The sequence below is a fragment of the Canis aureus genome, chromosome 15 (assembly GCF_053574225.1).
Source record: "Canis aureus isolate CA01 chromosome 15, VMU_Caureus_v.1.0, whole genome shotgun sequence".
Classification (NCBI taxonomy): Eukaryota; Metazoa; Chordata; class Mammalia; order Carnivora; family Canidae; genus Canis; species Canis aureus.
Genome location: NC_135625.1, coordinates 41,703,043 through 41,723,672, shown reverse-complemented (window position 1 = coordinate 41,723,672; position 20,630 = coordinate 41,703,043). Strand labels below are relative to the sequence as shown.

General features: G+C 40.2%; 1 protein-coding gene and 1 long non-coding RNA gene across 26 annotated transcripts in view; one reads left to right on the top strand and one right to left on the bottom strand.

Annotated features, from left to right (window-relative positions):
• LOC144284588 (uncharacterized) overlaps positions 1–1,967 on the bottom strand; it is a 120,079-nt gene extending 118,112 nt beyond the window's left edge. For 14 of the 25 annotated variants that reach the window (XR_013353042.1, XR_013353039.1, XR_013353041.1 and 11 more), the window contains exon 1: positions 1,562–1,772. Coding sequence is in view for 5 of the 25 variants with exons in the window: in XM_077849299.1 (XP_077705425.1) it covers positions 1,562–1,763 (202 nt within the window). In the remaining 20 variants the exon portion in view is untranslated. Of the gene's footprint in view, positions 1–1,561 lie in introns of all 25 variants that reach the window. The other 11 variants (XR_013353049.1, XR_013353054.1, XR_013353055.1 and 8 more) reach the window with 7 other exon arrangements.
• LOC144284590 (uncharacterized) overlaps positions 1–9,924 on the top strand; it is a 29,995-nt gene extending 20,071 nt beyond the window's left edge. Inside the window, exons 2-3 of the long non-coding RNA XR_013353058.1 lie at positions 356–2,755; positions 5,512–9,924. This is a non-coding gene — a long non-coding RNA (uncharacterized LOC144284590). The remainder of the gene's footprint in view (positions 1–355; positions 2,756–5,511) is intronic.
• The last annotated feature ends 10,706 nt before the right edge of the window (positions 9,925–20,630 follow it).

Sequence of the window (20,630 nt, the reverse complement as noted above, 5' to 3'; positions counted from 1 at the left end):
TAAGTGACCTTGAGGACCTGGGTGGGTGCTTTGGGGCTTGACGGCTTATCTTTAATAGGAAGGTAATAATCCCTACCTCACTAGATTGCAGGGAAGATCAATTGAGTTAATGTCTGCAAAGGAGCTCTACAAACTTTAAGAGGCCCATACAAATGCTAATTGTAGCTATTTTCTTCTCTTTTAAGAGTGCAGTTGGCCTTCTTCATGAAGCTTTTCAGAAAAATGCAAAATTGACCCTGAGCTTTTAAACAAATGGCCTTTCAGATGGAGTCTATAAATTATGATTTGAACTTAAAAAAAATGGGTAACTTTCAAAATTACCCAATTTTGAAATATTCTATCCTTCTTCCTTCAGGTCTCCTTGGCATCCCAAGCTGTCTTCCAGAGCTTAGCCCCTTGTTCTCACCACTTCCTGGTGGGAATCTTCTTCCTCCTTTTTTTCTCCTCTCCCAATCCAAAACCTCCAAGGGAACTGAATGGCTGGGACATCCTCAGCAGAGACTTCCAAGAATATGACAATTATGAAACTCTACCAAGAGAAGACTTAAGCTGATATTTAAGACAAAGTTTTTATCAGGTATGTTGTAGACGTGACTGTACTATAACACACTTCATTGACATACATCTTGTTTGGTGGTAACAGAATGTCTTTTCTAAAAGCATACCAGGGGGCCCCTGAGTGGCTTAGTGGGTTAAGCATCTGCCTTCAGCTCAGGTCATGATCCCAGGGTCCTCAGATTGGCCCTGCCTCAGGATCCCTGCTCTGCTCTTCCTCCTGCTTGTGCTCTCTCTCTCTGTCTCTCAAATAAATAATAAGATCTTTAAAAAATAAATAAATAAAAGCATACCAGTACCTTAAAATTGGAGACACTGGGACAATGACTAAAGGTACCAGGTAAGAACCTGAGCAGTGAGACAGGTTTGGGGTTTTGGGATGCTGGGCCCCCCACCACTGACCTGGAGAATGTAAATCCTGTTGTAATTTCCTTTCATACAATTAGGCTAATGTGGAATGGAGGCTCCTTTACAGCCAGAGCAATGGATTGAAGTTTTTTTGTGTGTGAAATTCCTTGATATTTAAGTATTGCCAGTTGATTAACAAGAAAAAGAGGTAAAGACCTGACAATGCTGGGACCACAGAAAACCCATTTATAAGACATCATGGACCTATGTTTTGGTTGGAATTAGAGATAAAGGATAGAAATTCATCAGCCCAGATTCAGCTCACTACCTGGTACTAAAAGAATTCATAGTATTTGTCTTACTGAAGGTATGTGAAGAACAGCAGCTCTGGGCTCTCAGGGTAGTTGTTATTACCTTATTTGAACATTTATGTTGTTAAACAACACAAATTTGTGGGACCCAAGAAATTCAGAAAGTGTCCCCCACTCCTGGCCCCTAGATAAGTAACAGCTGCGGCCTCTAGCCCTAGTCAGTTCCAAGAAAAACCTCCGAGCACCCCCTTAACAGAAAGTTCCAAATCCGAATGAGGAACTAAGATTCCCCCCCCCCTTACTTGAAATCCCTTAGACCAGCCCATAAAAACCCAGCTGGAACCCACCTCGGGGTCCAAGTCCCTGCTCCGCTGTGTCGGGTACACTTGGACCCAAGCGACGTCCCTTGCCCCGCCCGGAGGCCGGGGTGCTCCTGTGTGCGCAGGGCCGACTGCCGTTGGGACTGCCAGCCCTGCGGTTTACTTTGTTTGGTCTCCGCGGCCGCATTGGAACATTTGTCTGTGTTACTACGTCCTTGTTCATCGTCATAACTGTCTGTGACTTGGCGTGGACTGGGGACATAATGGGGCAGACACAAACCACCCCCTGACCCCAACGACATGGACCAGGCGATTGGGTGTACGTGTGGGGGCACCAAGAGCAGACACTCCAGCCTCGCGGCAAAGGACCCTACTTGGTGACCCTGACCACGCCCGCCGCTCTCAAGGTCGTCGGAATAACCGCCTGGGTCCCTGCTCCCGCGGCCGCCAGCGGATCCACACGCCGTCCTCAAGGACGTTGTTCCGGAATGGAGGAGTCAGCCCCACAAGGACAATCCCCTAAAGCTAAGACTGCATCGTTCCCACTTACCCCGCTAGTATTTCTTGTGCTGTGTCCCCTCGCAACTAAAACCAACCCCCACCAACCACTTAATCTAATTTGGGAAATCCTCACCCCAAGTTCTATGGAGATAATAACCTAGCTGTCAGGGATACACCCTAGGGGGACCTGGTGGCCTAATCTGACCTTTGACTTATGGGACCCCAAACTCTTTGGAGCCCCTCAGGGCCCCTCGGCCCTCCACGGCCTGTACCCAGATGTGTCGGTAGGTGGGGCTTAAGCTCCCTCCGTGATACCCGCTTTTACGTGTGCCCAGCCCCCTCCCTGTCTGACCATAATAAGGTCTCCAAACGTGGTGGCTGGACGGATTACTTCTGCAAAACATGGGGTTGGGAACAAACTGGGACGTGCCATTGGCTGTCACGGAATCTAACCGGCCTTATAAAAATCCAAGGAAACGCCCAGAGCCCCACACGCCCCGGCGCTGTGAAGTCAGACCCCTATCTCTGTAATCAAGTCACCATTTCCTTAACAGAGGCCGGAAAACAAGATACAAATTGGGGGGGGAGGGTAGGACTTCTCTGGGGACTCCGACTTTACCAAGCTGGGTATGACTGGGGAGTCCTAATCATGATCAGACAGCTTGAGAAGCCGCAAGGTCAAGTCCAAAGAATGGGCCCCAACCCTGTGCTCAATCTCAGGTAACATCTACAACACCCCCTTTGAATTTTCCCCACAACTCCTCCGGTTGGGGCACCCCAGGCCCGACTGGCCTTCCCCTCGACCCTTCTCAACACTCTCTTTGGGCGCTGATGTCCCAGACTTACAAATTCCTCAACACAACTAAACCCAATCTTACCCGATCCTGCTGGCTGTGCCATGACATCCGGCCCCTCTTTATGAAGGAATTGCAATAATGGGTCAATATAACACAACCATGGACCCTAATGCTTGCAGGTGGAACCAAAAGCCTGGTAGTAAAGGCCTCACCTTACAACCCGTTTCAGCCCAGGGGCTCTGCATAGGCACTCCCTCCTCCACGCCACTACCAGATTCTGTGCAACGTTAATCTGTGCCGCCCTGAACGAAGAATGATGTTTCTACACTGACCATTCAGGGATAGTCCGAGAATCGATGGCGAAGGTCAGGGAAGGACTGGCCAGGAGAAAACGACAGCAAGAGCAGCAACAGGGGTGGTTCGAATCCTGGTTCATCATTCCCCCTGGCTAACTACCTTATTGTCCTCCCTAGCCGGCCCCCTCATCTTCCTCCTCCCCCTCCTGACCTTTAGACCCTGCCTCATTAATAGACTAGTGGCTTTTTTTTTTTTTTTTTTGACTAGTGGCTTTTGTCAGGGATCCAGTTAACACCTTTGAACTCATAGTACTAAGGCAATGATACCAACCACTGAACATTCAGGACCCACGATTGGGTCCTTCATTGGGTTCCTCTGAAAAAGGGGGGAATGTGGGACCCAAGAAATTCAGAAAGTGTTCCCCACCCCTGGCGCCTAGATAAGTAACAACTGTGGCCTCTAGCCCTAGTCAGTTCCAGAAAAACCTCAGAGCACGCTCTTAACGGAAAGTTCCATATCGGAATGAGGAACTAAGAGCTTGAGAAACTGCCCCACCCTTACTGGAAATCCCCCAGACCAGCCCATAAAAACCCAGCTGGAACCCACCTGGGGTCCAAGTCCCTGCTCGGTTGTGACGGATATACTTGGACCCAAGCTCGAGCTTGCTAATAAACTGTCATGTGCTTGCATCGGTGTTGGCTCTTTGGTGGTTTCTCAGAATCGCAATCTTGGGCACAACAAAATTCACCTGACCAAATTATAAAGGTCTAATTGGCTTTATTAATCAATTCATGAATTAGGCAACATCACATTTAGCAAATAGGAAGAAGCTCCAGTGAGCTGCAGAAAAGGAAAGGTTGTCAAAGGCAGTGAGGGAGTGAAGAAAGGGGAATGATTAGCAAAGAATTGTTTTAGGCAAGGTTGCCCTCCTAACGGGAATGAAAAGAGTATCTCAGTAAATCCCCTAGCGCTGATCAGGAAACTCCAGGTTGGCTGCTTAAAGATTATAGTCCTGTGAGGGTTAAAACTGAAGTTAGGTATTAAATTTGGGTTTGACTATGTGGGCCTTGACATAGTGACTCCATCTGGGCTTTAGTTTTCTTTGTAATGTTGACTTATTTATTCCACAACTATATGTATCAAGTCACTACAGATTTCTGAAAAGAGTGCTGGGAAAATGTAGAAAGACAAAGCATATACAAGTGAAAACAAATTATATTATGGGATTTACAAAGTCCCTATAATACAGGGATTAGTAGCATTGGCCATGGAGTCAAACAAATGTTGCACCAAATACTGGCTCTTCCTGGGTATTTGTGATCTTGGCAAATTACTTATCCTCAATCTTCTCAATTTTGGATTAGGAATAGCAATGGGATCTACCTCCTAAGAATGCTATGAGCGTTAAATGAGATAATACATGTAAAGTTCTTAGCACAGTGTCCAGCACTGAGTTAATAAAATATGCACAAACGATAATAAAAATGGTAACAATAATAATAATATCAGAAATGAGCCAACAACTCAGATGTCACAATGCAGCAAGTGATGAGGATTATGTGAAGAGCACAGCTAGTATGAGTTAAAGTCTTACTGCTTAAGAGGGGTTGTATGGATAAGAAGCATTGGTATACCATGAGGGCCTGTTAGAAATGCAGGAACTCAGGCCCCACTCCAGATGCATCAGAATCTGTGTTTTATTGGGCACTTTCCTGAGGTGATCTGCCACCATATTAAAGTTTGAGGATCATGGGACACCTGGGTGGCTCAGGGGTTGAGTGTCTGCCTTTAGCTCAGGGTGTGATCCCGGTTCTATGATGGAGTCCTGCATCAGGCTCCCTGAGAGGAGCTTGCTTCTCCCTCTGCCTATATCTCTGTCTCTCTGTGTGTCGCTCATGAATAAATAAATAAAATCTTTAAAAATAAATAAAAATAAAGTTTGAGGATCATGTTCAAAGATATCAGAAGAAGAGTGAACAGGATGAGACAGGATGGATGAGATCATAAGTTTTCAAACTTTTTGGTATTAGAACTCGTTCCCTGTCTTAAAAATTACTGAGACCAGAGACCTTTATTTATATGTTTTGCTTATCTGTTTAGTGTCTAACAATAAAAGACAGCTGGATTCTCATATGTGCTTCAACATTCAATCTATTCTACGATGTTATTTTGGTTGAAGTATATAAAGAAAGTTTAGCTTCACGTAAATATGTAGCTTAGAAAGGTAGGAGTATTTTAATACTCTTTTCAGATAACTGTGAATATTTTCTTTTGATCTTTCCCCTATAAAATTCTATGAGTAGTAGCTTCTTAAACTTGTGAAATATACAATGAGCCAACATTTGGAAGAGTTGGATAACTCAGTGAATTCATATTTTCCAGGTGACCGATGCATGCAGCTGTTCAACCAGAACATAGACGAAAGATCCATTCAAAGCAGACTAATAGGTTTTAATGTAAGAATATGAACATAGATTGATGGATTCTAGTCTATATGGACTAACGGATTTTAATGTACCAGTACCAGAACTGCATTGCACAAGAGGTTTTCCTTGAGCAGAAGACCTTTACATGTACTTCCTATTTCTTTACATAGAATAATAAAAAGAAATACAGGTACTTAAGTGTCAAAATTAGTCAAACCAATAATTTCTATTATTTCACTCAGTGCATTCATTAAGTGAAACAATGCACAGTGGTGAGAAAATGGCAATGGTATGGTTTGGGACCACTGTCCTGATTAATGCTAGGCAGTTTTACCCATCACTGTTTTTGCAACATCAGTGCAAATTTTAACAGTGCAAAAAGTAAAGAAGATCTTAGCACTATTGGATGTGAGGGCTATCTGGCTGCGACATCTGTCACCCCATTGATCGCCACAGTTGATTCCACTGATCTGGCTGGCTAGGCGGGTGTCCCCTTCCTCCCTCACCGCTCCATGTGCTTCCCTCCTGACGCTGCACGCTCGGTCGAAGAGGACGACCATCGTCCATAGAGGAGGACCGTTCTTCCGTCAAGGGTATAGGAGTAGCTGCGCTCCCCTGCCAGAACCTCCAAAACAAGCTCTCAAGATCTTAGCACTATTGTAAAAATAGTTTTGACCTCTCAGATGGCCTTGAAAGGATCATGGAAACCATAAGAGCCTTTGGACTATATTTTGAGAACTATTATATTAGAATACTGGAAGATAGTGGTTAGGTAAGCGGTTAGGCATACTAGAAAGGTAATTTTGCCAATGGATGTCTGGAAATAGGGGTAAGCAAAGTGGATCCTACCAATCTACATGAAGCAGAACTCATCCAATTCAGAAATTGCTGCTTGACCTGCTGTATTTTGCCCCTAAAAACAGAGGTGTTTACATAAAGGACACTGTCCTTTTAGCTTGTTTAGTGAACCAGCCCCAGTGAAGCAGTCTCAACTTCGACTGGTCCACAGTTTGCTAAGTGAACTTGAAAATCTGGGCAATTGATTAAAATTCAAAGAGAAGACAACATGGATAAATCCCTTCTGCCATTATGTTTAACTGAAGATATTTCACTTTTTTTTTTTAAAGAGGAAGATATAATTTATTATTTTAGTTATTTTTTAAAGATTTATTTATTTATTGAGAGAGAGCATGTGTATGTGTGAATGGGGGAGAGGCAAGAGAGAAACTCAAGCAGACTCCCTGACAATCATGGAGTCCCATTTAGGGCTCCATCTCATGACCCTGAGATCATGGCTTGAGCTGAAATCAAGACTTGGGTGTTTAACCAACTGAGCCACCCGGGCACCCCTTTTTTTGCTATTTTTAAAACAGATTGCCACCTTAGTTTTATAATAAATGATATTTTTCCAAATGAATTACACTCTCCTCCAATACCCAAGGGATTGAGAATACTATTAGTAATTTTTATTTTATAAACTTCAGAGAAAATGTTTATTGTTTGGCAAAGGTATTAGATTCAAGATTGCAAGTCATCTTGGTTTCTAAACATAAAATTATCATCATGTATTTAGAGGTTTATACTGTTGACCACAGGGGACATAAAGTAGGCTAGAATACAAATCCCAGTGCTTTGGCTTTTCTGTCCCTAAATATTACCCAAAGATAGGAAGATACTACAAAACACCAACAAAATGAAAACAATCTCTTAAAGAATCTACCTCATGGCTAGGAGTTACCCATTGACATTGATTAGTAACTGTGAGGTCTGCCCTATGGAGACTAGCAAGCAGGATAAAAATACAGTAGCCCGAGGAGGTAAGGATCCCTGGGACTTCTCTCACCAGAAGGTTGTGGCCACCTTCAACGTCAGGTTGTAGCCTCCAACCCGAACCTTCCAGGAACCAGGTGTAGTGCAGCTTGATCTCCCCTGCTCCTCCAAGAGTCAAACTCTGCAGATCAAACTCACATCAGCACCTGAGTTACCTGTGTGATTAGTCCTGTGCCATCTGGCTTGATGGCTACTCGAGAAAGTGTGTTACTTAGAAATGTACAGTGAGGTACCTTCTCATCCAGATGAGGCTTTCATAGCTTACGCCTGGGGCTGCTCTCATTTTCTCTAAAATAGACTTTAAGAGATGCTTGGCTGCTTAAAACCATTAGTGAAAATAACTCACAGGAGGACTTTAGAGCTAACATAGCTGAACATGCCATTAGAGCCCTATTCAGAATCCTGCTCTGTGTGCTTTTTATTTCCCAACCTGACTTAGGTGTTTTACTACTTGTATTCAGAGGGATGTAAAAAATAATCTTTTCTCAGATTATAAATCAATATCGATCTATTTTAGATATATTGCAAAATTACCAAAAAATGAAGAAAAATTAAATTTTCTTTTAATTTTCTACTAATAGAAATTATGTGAAATTTGGAAATGAGACATAAATATGGGTGGTGCATCCTTTAAACATCAGATGAGGGCAATGGCCTGCCCAAGGATTCTCCAGAACCAATAAAAATATGGTGTGGACAACTGTATTATTTCAATTTCTAATAGCCATACTTAAAAAAGCTAAAAATCAACTGGTAAAATTAATTTTTATAATATAATTTATTTAACCTAATATATAAAAAATACTATCAATTTTATATGTAATTCATATAAGAAATGATAAATGAGATGTTTTATATTATTTTATTGTACTAAGTCTGTGAAATCTGGGATGTATTTTGTACTTGCAGCACATCTCAGTTTGGGCTGGCTTATTTCAAGTGTTCAAAAGCCACATGTGATTAGTGACCGCCATATTGGACTGCATAGATAAAGGGAAAGTTACTTTGTTCAACTCAACTGTTTATTTTTGATTCAAGTTCCCAGTCTTAGTGAAATCACAAGTTAACTTGTAGGTTTTTGTCCAGTAGCGATCCGAATAACTTCTGTCCCATAGGAAAAATAACATCACTAGCCATTTTGTGTTGTAGAATATTAACCAGTTTTGTCTCAAGCCAGATGATTATATCCTACATTCCTTTGTTAAATTGCCTATAAATATCTTAAACATTCTTCTAAAACATTCTTTGAACCAGTCTTAGTATCTTACTGGTTCCCTCATTACTTTATAAATTGAACAAAATGTTGTTCGTATGTTCATTTTATATTTTTATGAATCATGAATTTTACCTTGTTGAAAATCCTACTTTAGCAATTCCACTCCCAGAACCACTGCTGCTATCTCTGATTCTGTCTGTAGATCTATCTATGTAATATACATTTCACGTAAAATCTCCATCATCTCACTTTCTGCTGATATAAGTATTGAAAACATTGCATTAAGTAAGCATATATCCATTTTTGCTGGTCTGAGATCCAAGAATTTCATAATATCTGTTCAAGATTTCTTTTTATTTTTTATTTATTTTTTTTCTGTTCAAGATTTTTGATATACCCATTACCAAATTATCGTTCTGAAATGCTTTGTCACAAACATTCTTATTACCAGATCATAAAAGTGCCTGATTCCTTACTGTTTAGAAAACTGCAAGAATTGACAATATCTGCTCTCCCTTTCTTGTCTCAGTTTTAGTGAGAAATAATTGACATATGTTGTGCAGTTCTCCCTTTTTTTTTTTTTAAGATTTTATTTATTTATTCACGAGAGACAGACAAAGAGAGAAAGAGAGAGAGAGAGAGAGAGAGAGAGGAACAGACACAGGCAGAGGGAGAAGCAGGCTCCATGCAGGGAACCCAACATGGGACTCAATCCGGGGTCTCCAGGATCATACCCTGGGAAGAAGGCCGCACTAAACCGCTGAGCCATCCAGACTGCCCAGCTCTCTCTTTTTTTAAATCTAGAATTAACTTCTTATTACAGTGGCTGAAATTTTCAGAACACTGAGTAAAATGTTCATAATAATAATAGCAGTAAAAGGAGCTTTCTTGTTTTTATGTCTGACTTATAAACAATACCATGAACATTCTCATGATGAGGTGAGATGATAGCTATTGTTTTGTGATTTTTTTTTATCATACTAAAGATATTTTTCTCTACTCCTGTTTTACTATTTTAAAGAATTTTGGAATAAAATTTGAACTCTATCAACTGTATATTTATCCTTTGATCTACTAATATTATAAATTATGTTCATAGGTATTCTAGCATTTATTTAACCATATGTTCTTTTTTTTCTTAAGATTGTATTTATCTGACAGAGAGAGAGAACATAAGCAGAGGGAGCATCAGGCACAGGAAGAGGGAGAAGTAGGCTCCTGCAGAGCAAGGTGCCAGATGCAATGTGGTGTTGTATTAGAGGATCCTGGGATCATGACCTGGGCGGAGTTGAAGGCAGACATTAACCCACTGAGCCACCCAGGCACCCCTGACATATGTTTTTATATTAAATCTTACTCAATAAAGTATATTATTCTTGTAACACATTGGTTTCCTGATACATTAATATATTGATAAATTTAATAAGCTATTATTTTTTAGTATATTTGGCATCTACATTCACAAGTGACACTGGTTTAAATGTTTTATTTTAAAACAATTTAAACAGATCTTAATATCAGACTCATACTAAAATGAAATTTAAAGTCTTTCTTTTGAATCTTTGGGAACCATTTAAATGGTAATAGGTAATGGTAGGGATTGTCTATTTCCTAAACATTTGAAATAACTATCTTAGAAAGCCAACTGACATCTTTCCTAGAGGTTATTCTTTCATAAACTTCAAAAATTTCTTTCACATTTTTAGTCTATTCCAATTTTTTTCCTGTACTTGAGTCATATAAAAATACTTAAATATAGTTAAATTTCATTAAGATTTCTAATTTGAGTACTGAAATCATATATATGTATCTATATGTGGAGAGATACATATATATAGAGAGAGAGATATACACTCACATACACCCACACACATCGAGGTATGTATATATATAAAATATATTATATACTATATATAGTATATATAAAACTGTACATGCATATATATAGATGTGTATATATTTGTATATAAGCATTATGTATGTAAATGTATTTTATAATAGTTCTATATTCCTATCTTCTTTCTTAATTTTTAAATTAAATTAGCCAGAGATGTGTTATTTTTACATGATAGAACATCTACTTTTCATCAAAATTCATTAGTTTTTAAACTTTCTCTGATGTCACCGTTTTGGTTATTTTTCCTTCTGAGGCCAACAGGAAGCCACTGAAGAGTTTTAAGCAGAAGCGTGGCCAGCAGAGGTCTGTGCTCTGGAGATCGTGGAGTCATGGGTAGGAAGAGCAGCACACAGGCAGCTGTGACCTCCAGGGCCCTCTGTTGGGCGGGAGAGACCCAGGGATTGGATGTGGGCCAGGCCAGGAGGATAACTGACTCAGCTGTCCTATAAAGCCATTCCTGATGGGAAGCTGCAGTGTGGGGAGCAGCAGTATTAGAGGATGTTGCCTGATGATTCAGTCCAAGCTCAATATCCTAGATATTCACAGCATAACTGACACTTTCTGAATACGATGAGGCAGACATAATGGTTTGTTGAGGTAAGAAGTTAGCCAAGACCTAGGATTAAGAGGCAAACCCCTCCACCCACCATAAGGGTGCTGGGATATGGCAACAGGACTGTCACAGAAAGTCATACAGTCTGTGCATGCACAACCCCAAGGAGTCTGATTCCCACAAAGAGGATCCCTTGGAATCCTCTATTTCTGTGGGCACCACTGGTCTGGAAATCTGAATAGGACCCCAGTCCCATTAAGCAGCTGAAGATAGAAGAGGCACTTCAGGCAGAAATCTGTACATATTAACTGGGTCCACTTGGCAAGGGTAGGGGGGCAGTTGCAGATCAAAAGATATCAGGCAGTCCTGGGTTTGCCCCAGGAACCTGGGCCCACTGTGTGGGAGACTAAATTCCAGACTCTACCTGCAATCACCAGGAGATTCTTCTTGTACTCTAAGATCTGGCATAGGCCCAGAAATGGGTTCAGCTGGTAAACGTGAGTGAAAAAGGCCATGATTAATGGCATGAAAGGGAAGAAGAGACCACTTTCCTCAAGATCCTGCTCCTCCTATACCTTGTCGAGAAGCTGCATGCTTTCTTTTCCTTCTTCCTTTCTTCACATAGCATCTCCCACTCATCCTTCTCCTTTGCCCATGTCTTCGTCTGACAACTGATGCCCCATGCCCTATGGTTGTCTCTTAATGCTGATGAAGTCATCAAGCTCTGGTTTCCACCTCAGGAGAAGGAACGCCAAGCTGATGTACCTTGCACTCGAGAGCAGGGCTGCCCAGAGACTAGTTTCAAGACATTTGTCTGCCACAGAACAATGGCATCTGCTGCTGGGAAGAAATTAAAGCTACTGCTAAGTAGAGCAGCACAAGCACATAATAGTCTTGTTGAACCAGGGAGGGTATTTGATAGTAATGGCTGGGAAGCCGGGACTGATAAGGTCTTCACCCAGATTGCCTGCAATCCCAAAGCAGCTGGCTGTGCAGCTGCCGTGGAGTCTGGCACACTCCACACTGCTGGACGCCGAAGAGCACACTCAGGTGTTGGGGAAAATCCAAAAAGGCAGGAAACAGCTTGACCAGGACAAGCTCTCCCTGCATATCAAAGTGGGGCTGCTAAAAGAAAAATCTGGGAAGGGACAATATTGAGGACAGGGGAATAGTTTAACCAAACTGGCTGTACTGAGATCAAAAACAGGATATGAATCAGATGTGACAACCTTTCCCATTAACACAGGACCCTTGCCAAGTAAAATAACCCTCACGAATTGGCTAAAAACCCCACAGCAGGGCAACTGACCTCTTGGTCATTTGGCAGTCGCAGAAGCTAAAAACTAGCTCCAATTAAATTTTAAAATAAGACAAAAAACATTGTAACAAACATTATTATTTCTCTGAGGCAAAGGCTTCTATTTTCCCCTTTGATGACCTTGGAACAATGAATGACTGAGTTCTCCCTGAAGAGGATCAACCGTGAAACTTCAGACTTCACTGCCACGGCCCTGTTCCCTCCAGGCTTCCAGCCAGGGTGGAAAGGCTCTGAGGCTCTTGGGCTCTGGCATCAAACGGTGGTGCAGGAGGGAGCGCAAAACCTAACTTTGATTATCAATATCCCCACATGTTAGCTATACAACTTTGATCTAATCACTTACTCACCCCAACATCATTTTGTTTGTTTAAAGAGATAAGAACAATGGTGTATATCTCATAAGGCTTATAAGAGGGTTAATTGGAAAAAAATCTATGTGAATGCACTCTGTCCAGTACCCAGACAATTTCAGGGAGTCAAGCAAACATTAATTCATTTCATCTTCCCTATTAAAAATCTCCATATCCCCAGAAATGAACACAGCATTTGGAATACAGTACAGATTCAATATATGGATATGTAGCTGAGCATACTGAACAACATGAACGGTGTTCTCTAACAAACCGTGACCATTTCTGAATATGCTGTGATTATTTAGTCTGCTAGGAAAACAAGAGTGCACAATTGAACTTTACTTATTCATTCAAAAATACATCTTGGTTTTGTCTGCTTTGCATTATATACTATGCTAAGCTTAGGAGATGTAGCAGTGAAAAAGATAAACATGGTCCCTAACGGTGTCACTCAGGATGCTCGTTTCCATGTAACAGAACATCCAGCTCCAAGTGACTTAAATAATAAAAATGGATTGTTACCTTACATAACTGGGAAAGCTGAAGACAAAGCCAGCTTCAGGGGTGGTTTGTTTCGACAACCCACTGAGATCACAGCAGACCCTGTTTCTTTCCATCTCTGCCTTCTGCAGTGTCTGCCATATAAGGCTGGTTGCTGTGAAGGTTGTAAGATGGCCGTCAAGGTTACACACTTTCTCTTCCATATGCAGAAGTTTCCATATTCTGGAGCCTCCCTGTCAATCTCTCTTTGTGTCTCACTGGTGTTAACTGAGTCATACACGTCCCTGAAAATACAATAGAAGAGATTGGATCTTGCTGGTGAGTAGAGGCCTGAGCCACAGGCCCCACTCTAGAGCTGGAACATAGTCCTCCAAAGACAAATACTATGAGCTGAGAGCAAGTACTAGAGACATCCAGTAAATCCAAGGTGGGCATGAAGAGGAGAGGGCTGCCACTGGAGGTAACTACCACTGCGGTCATGTGCATGTCCCCACAGAGCTTCCTGTCAGCTTTGGCAACTTTGGAAAGTTGACTTTTTAAGAAGAAAAATTAAATTTTTGTGCTGCTTTCCTGAGAAGAAGTGTGTATCAAGGATGAATAATGTCATTTCACATTTAATCATAGAGTCATTTAATAAATTGAATAGCTAATATGTTCAATAAATGGTGCTAGGCTCTGTGAGACATAGAGAAAAAAATGCATAATTAAAGCCACAATGATCAAGAAGCCAACCATATAATCGACAAAATATTTTATTCACTTTTGAAATGACAAATAACCATGTGGTAAGGGCCCAGTGAATGGAGCCAACATTCATTTGTGTAGGTGTGTGTGTTTCAAATTTTGACATGCCTAAAAATCACTTGGAGTGCTTGTTAAAAAAGATTTTAACCTAGCAATTCGCTTCAGTGATCTGAGATGGAGCCCAGGAGGTTTATTTTATTTAATTAATTTTTTTTAACTAACATTTATCAATGATTGCAGCAAGGAAGTAGGAGGGATTGAAGGGCTACTGTGGTCAGGCAGGGCTCCATGAAGCAAGTAATATACGGCATAAAGTAGTTTTGTTCAGGGAACGTCAATAGAGTTCTCTCGATTCTGTGAGGAGAACATAGGCTTTGGTTTCCTATTATTCATTGCAACATGCCCAACACTTAGAACAGTGCCTTCTCCAGGGTAGACCTCTAATGGAAGGAAATGAATGAGTTTACCAATGGGTATTTTTCATGTTGGAATGGAGTGGAGAGATAGCAGAAATAGGAAGATGAGTTCATTGTCATGATCTTTACATGAGATAATATGGGTGTGGCCTGGAGGAGACAAAAAGAAAGGAAGAAACTGCTATCGAAAAGCCCTTCAACAAAGTTACGGTTACTCAGCAGATAACTTATACTCCATAGAAAAGTTGGCAGAAGGTTAAAGAAAGTGTGAATGGATGAGATAAAGAAACCAGCCTCTCCCATTAGAATGTTACCATATTTCACTCTTGTTGATATGAGAGAGGAAAGGGAATTACATGGGAAGACAGGAGACTAGCTTCAGAGTTGCTACTCAGCAGCTGTGTGACCTCGAGGAAATCCCTTCCCTTCTTAGGAGCAATTTCCACATTGATAAAATGAGAGGGTTGAAGCAGATAATCTCCGACATCCTTTGTCGCTATGATGGAATATCACTGCATGCACCTTGATGAAAACTGTACTGTAAATTTAATTTACTCTTTAAACTGTTGAAATAACTATGGCTAAAAACCAAAATGCATATTGTACTCAGTGTAGGAGTAATAGTGTGCTTTCTAATTATCTGCCCGAGCAATGTAACCATAGTTAAATTTATGATGAGAGTAGCACATCCATTGGGCTGATCAGGTTGTAGTAAATTAAAACTTACAGCTGCCCTTTATATTAATTTAAAGGCAACCCTTTGCCACCAGCAAGAGGAATCTTATCAGCATATGAATGAGGTACATTAACACAACAAAAGTTGTATTACATAATGTCAAAGTCCTGTGCTAGACATCTAACCTTGTAAACACTGTACTTGTATCTAAGGAGAAATTCATGTTTATTGTCCCTGGCACCAGCCCAGCTTCTCCTCTCTGTAAGTGAATTCAGAGGGACAGAGTAAAAGACCAGGAAGACTTTCCTTTTCTTCTTCAGTAGCGCTGCAGGTACTCGGTGCTGGCATGAGTGTGTTATACCCCAGTCAAGGCCAACTTATTCTTTAAATATCTAGACCAACTCATTGGTCATTTAAAAGTCATAATTACCTTACAGAAACATTGTTCTCTTAAAAAAAATAGATGATTTTATTATAGGCAAATTCCTAAGTGTATTTTAAATATGATTCAGTATCTACAAATTTTATTCCCAAATTTTCAGAGATGGTATTACCTAACATCTTCTAACTACTTGGGCAGCCCTGGTGGCTCACTGGTTTAGCGCCGCCTTCAGCCCGGGGTGTGATCCTGGAGACCCGGGATTGAGTCCCACGTCAGGCTCCCTGCACCTTGGAGCCTGCTTCTCCCTCTGCCTGTGTCTCTGCCTCTCTCTCCTGTGTCTCTCATGAATAAATAAATAAATAAATAAATAAATAAATAAATAAATAAACAAACAAACAAACAAATAAATAAATGATCTTAAAAAACAAAAGCTAACTTCTTGAGCCCCTACAAGCTGAGAGGACCTGTGTTAATTTTGTCACTAAAATTCTTTCTAATCCTTCTAATTCATTTGTGAGATAGGTACCATCTCCTATCTAGTTAAAGCTCAAGGAGTTTAAGCCACTTGCCCAAGGTCAAATGCAAGTAAGAATTCAAAACATCCATTTGACTTCAAGATACAGAATCATCTTAACTAAAAGCTGGTACTTTAAAAAAAGAAATTCGCAGGCCTCTTTAACATTCCTGATCATTCCCTGAATCATTCCTAATTGTAAATGAAATAAGTGGCTTTCACTGCTTCCGAATCTACTGCATATTTTGTTTTCACTGTGAGTAGCTATGGTTAGTGATGAGTAGCCATGGTTAGTGATGTACATCTTTGGACTGTAAATAAAGGTTTGATAGCCTGGAAAACTTCAAGACAAAGAGTTTTAGCTTCTTCAAGGACTTTTTATAATTAAACATTTTTATATCTTGAATACTTTTATAATACTTGGTAAACATCTAAGATTTACTAATTCAACACTACTTCTAAACTATGTCTAACATCTATGCGATAAAACCATTCTATATAAAACTATAGCAAAATGTTCATTGGAAATAGAGTGCTTTTTCTAAGCAACTTGGATTAAAATAGTGGTTTGATAACTTAGCTGTAGACCTAAATACAAGTAAAAAGACAAAACAATCAAATAAAAGGAAGGTAAATTGTACTGACTGGTAATATCTTCTCCACAATCCTCAAATCCAAAGAATCCTGAAAAAATTAATGTAGGTTAGTTTAAGTTAAAAAAATAAACTAAATATTTTAGTTAAAATAAACTAAAAATAAACTTAAAATATTCATATATTTTACAGAAAAGCAAATTTAATGGATTTGAGGATGAGTACTGCCCTTTGTACATCCCTTTGGGGAAGTTAAGAGCTATTGAGTACATACACATGTTGTCCTTCTAAAAGCTAAACTCACTAAGGGATGACTTGTGCAACCATTAAGATATTGCAGAAAAGATGGTTTGTGACTTCCAACAATAGGTTGTAAGAAACATTATTGCTCTACTTTCCTCTTTCTTATATTACTCACTCAATGGAAAGCCAGTTGCCTGATTATGAGACACACAAGCCACCCTATGTGGAGGTTCAAGTGCTGAGGAAGAGGTCTCCTGTGAATTGCCATGCAAGAGAGCCATCTTGAAAGTGCATCCTCCAATCCCAGCCAAACCTTCAGATAATTGTTGCCCCAGCTGACATCTTGACTGAAACCTCCTGAAAGACCTGGAGGCAGAAACACCTCACTGAACTCTTCCAAATTTTTGACCTACAGAAACTGTGTGAGATAGTAAAATTTATTGTTATTTAAACCACTAAGTTTTGGATCCAGAGCAAGTACACCTGTTTTTCCCTAATTGCAGCAAATTGCTTGATTCCAAGATTAAAAAAAGAAATTAATCAGGTTTTTAAAGAATAAAATAGTTAGAAAATGCTGTTTAAGAAGAAACTTTCAGATTTGTTTTGCATGATTCGGAATAAATGCTAGTGGACCAGGCAGGAAGAGAATGGGATTCATTTGCTCCAGTGTCTCCTTACTGACATAAGCAGGACATCTTTGTATACTATCAGCTCTTGACTTCCCTTGACTTTTTTTTTGCTGCAGATTTCTCATTTTCTACAAATGAGGGATAAAATTAAGGATAATTAGATTATTCGGTTCAAATTAGGAAACACACCATAATTGAAAGGTGGAAAATCTGTTTGTTTTAATTTAAGCAAATTTTCACTGTTCAGATGGAGCCAAACCACTATAAATGCCTTCTATTGTTCTGAATAGCTACAAAAAACCCTTATTTCATAAAAGAAATTTAAAAAAGTAAAGAAGAGTATACCTTTTTAAACTGTAGCCACTTGTAATTTATTATAATCTGTCTCATTTTCTATGCTATTAATAAGTTCTGTTTTAATATAATATTTACAGATTTTTCTAGTTTACAAGAAGCAGGCAAAAATGTGAAGGTAAAAATATAATGTTACACTCTTTAAAGAAAATTCAGGATGCCTGGGTGGCTCAGCGGTTGGGTGTCCGCTTTTGGTTCGGGGAATGGTCCTTGGGGTTTCCGGATCACGTCCCGCATTGGGCTTCCTGAATGGAGCCTGCTTCTCCCTCTGCCTATGTCTCTGCCTCTCTCTCTCTGTGTCTCTCATGAATAAATAAAATCTTAAAAAAAAAAAAGAAAATTCAAACTTCACTGTAGTACAATGTGATATAAAAGAGGCATGTAAATATCTTGTTTAAAAGTACCATACCAAATTGGTTGTTCTTTGAGCAAATAAAACTCAATAATGTTGCCTCAAATCCTTTTGGAACAGGGAGGAATATTTGGACTTATGTAATCACACATAGTTTTATGTAATTTTTATAATATATATTCTTTAAATGTTTCTTAGCTAGCCAGTGGTACATAACAAATTGCCCTAAAACTTAGCAATTAACAACAATAAATATCTATATTCTCACAACTTTTGTGGGTCAGAAATTTAGGAGCATTTAGCTGGGTAGTTCTGTCTCAGGGTCTGTCATGAAGTTGTTATCAAGGCGTCAGAGTTATATTCCTCTGAAGACTTGTTTTATTCTTCTTTGTCTTTTGTTTTGTTTTGTTTTGTTTTTCTTCTTGTTTTTTTGTTTTGTTTTGTTTTAAAGTAAGCTCTGGGCCCAACATGAGGCTTGAACTCATAACCCCGAGATCAAGAGTCACATGGTCTACTGACTGAACCAGCCAAGTGCCCCTGAGTATTTGTTTTCAAGATGGTTCACTCACATGGCTATTGGCAGAAGGGCTCAGTTCCTTGACCGTAGACCTGGCCATGGGACTGCTTGAGTGCCCTTGTAACATGGTAACTGGTTTTCTTCAGAGCAAGTGATCCAAGCCATTTAGCAAGCAGGGGGCTGCAATTTCTTTTTTTTTTTTTTTTTTTTAATTTTATTTATTTATGATAACAGGCAGAGGGAGAAGCAGGCTCCATGCACCGGGAGCCTGACGTGGGATTCGATCCCGGGTCTCCAGGATCGCGCCCTGGGCCAAAGGCAGGCGCTAAACCGCTGCGCCACCCAGGGATCCCAGGGGGCTGCAATTTCTTACATGACTTCTTCTCAAAAGCCACACATCTAGGGGTGTCTGGGTGGCTCAGTGGGTTAGGTTTCTGCCTTTGGCTCAGATCATGATCTGAAAGTCCTGGGATCTAGCCCTGAGTCAGGTTCCCTGTTGAGTAGGGACTCTACTTCTCCCTTCCTCTGCCCCTCCCCCTGCTTGTGCTCTCCTTCACTCTCTCAAATACATAAATAAAATCTTAAAAAAAAGAAATCATACCTCTGATGATGAGTGAGGTAAGGCTTAGTGTGTTGGATAGAGCAGAGGCTTCCTCACAGGTCATTTCCCCATGAAAATGGTATACTGAGGACTGGGATACCTGCTTGAGCATGGGATAGGATACAAAGCTCTTCCCTGTTTTCTGCAAAGCTTCTTCTTTATCAACCAATCTTAATGCCTAATATGCTACATTTGAAGACTCACTTCTTTTTACTAAGGAAAATTATCTTTAAAATGAATTAACCCCTTGTGTTGATATATTTATTTAGGTCTTATTCTGTCCAGTAGATAGTTGAAAGGAAAGGTAGGAAGCAAGCTTGCTTGATGAGGACGTGGACACAACTGAGGAGAAACCATGGGTCTCAGAGGGTTGTTTAGGAAAAACATTAGAGTACTTTGGCTTCCTGGGAGCCATATACAGCAGCTGAGAAGGGAACTCAAGGAAGGTGGAACAGAGAGTGCTACGGTGGTTTTCCACTTCTGAAGGTGCTTCGAAGATTAAAAAAAAAAAAATAGAGGTGTGTGGGAACTCTGTGAACCCTTGAAACACTAGACTGCGACTCGGGTGTAGTGTCAGCAGGATGATCACTTTGTCCTTAGTTGTATTTATTATACTGAAAGACTTGTTGAGGCTGAAATGCAGATTCCTGACTTGAATGCTTACAGACTACACCTTTAAAGGCTGCCTTTTCTAGGTAGCTAAATCCACTCAGTAACTGTGCTACCAACCTATACTTGACAGCACTTTTACTTGTGCTTAGACCACATTGTTCCCCTTCTCCCTCATTTTTCTTGCCTCTGGCCTCTATTGTTTCTACCCGAACAGTATATTTTTTCTAGACTATGATAGTCAGCCCTGTTTACTGACTCAGCAGTGAGTGAGTATGTTTGTTCCAGTTATGATGGGAGATCAAACCTAGGAAAAAGAGGGCTGGCAAAGAGAAGCAAACGTTTTCTATAAAGAGGCACATTTCTAGATGTAACACATTACCAAAAATCAGTGCCCTTTCAAATGACCTTTTTCCTAAATTTTGAAATAGGAATCTATATTGGACTATTCCAAAAAATTCTTATTCATTTTTGAGAAATATTATTCAACCACTCACTCTCTTATGTCTACCCAAATTTTTGAACATGGAGTATGATAAGACCAGTGCCTGTAACACGGTGGCAGGCTAAGGAGAGGGGAAGCCAGCAGAAATGCACAGTAGCCAGATTCTAGGATATGTAGCCCTAAGCTTGTCTTTTATTTTATTTTTTAAAAGATTTTATTTATTTATTTAATCACGGGTCTCCAGGACCACGCTCTGGGCAGAAGGCATGAACTAAACCACTGAGGCCACCCGGGCTTCCCCTTGTCTTTTATTCATAATCGTCATGTGCTGT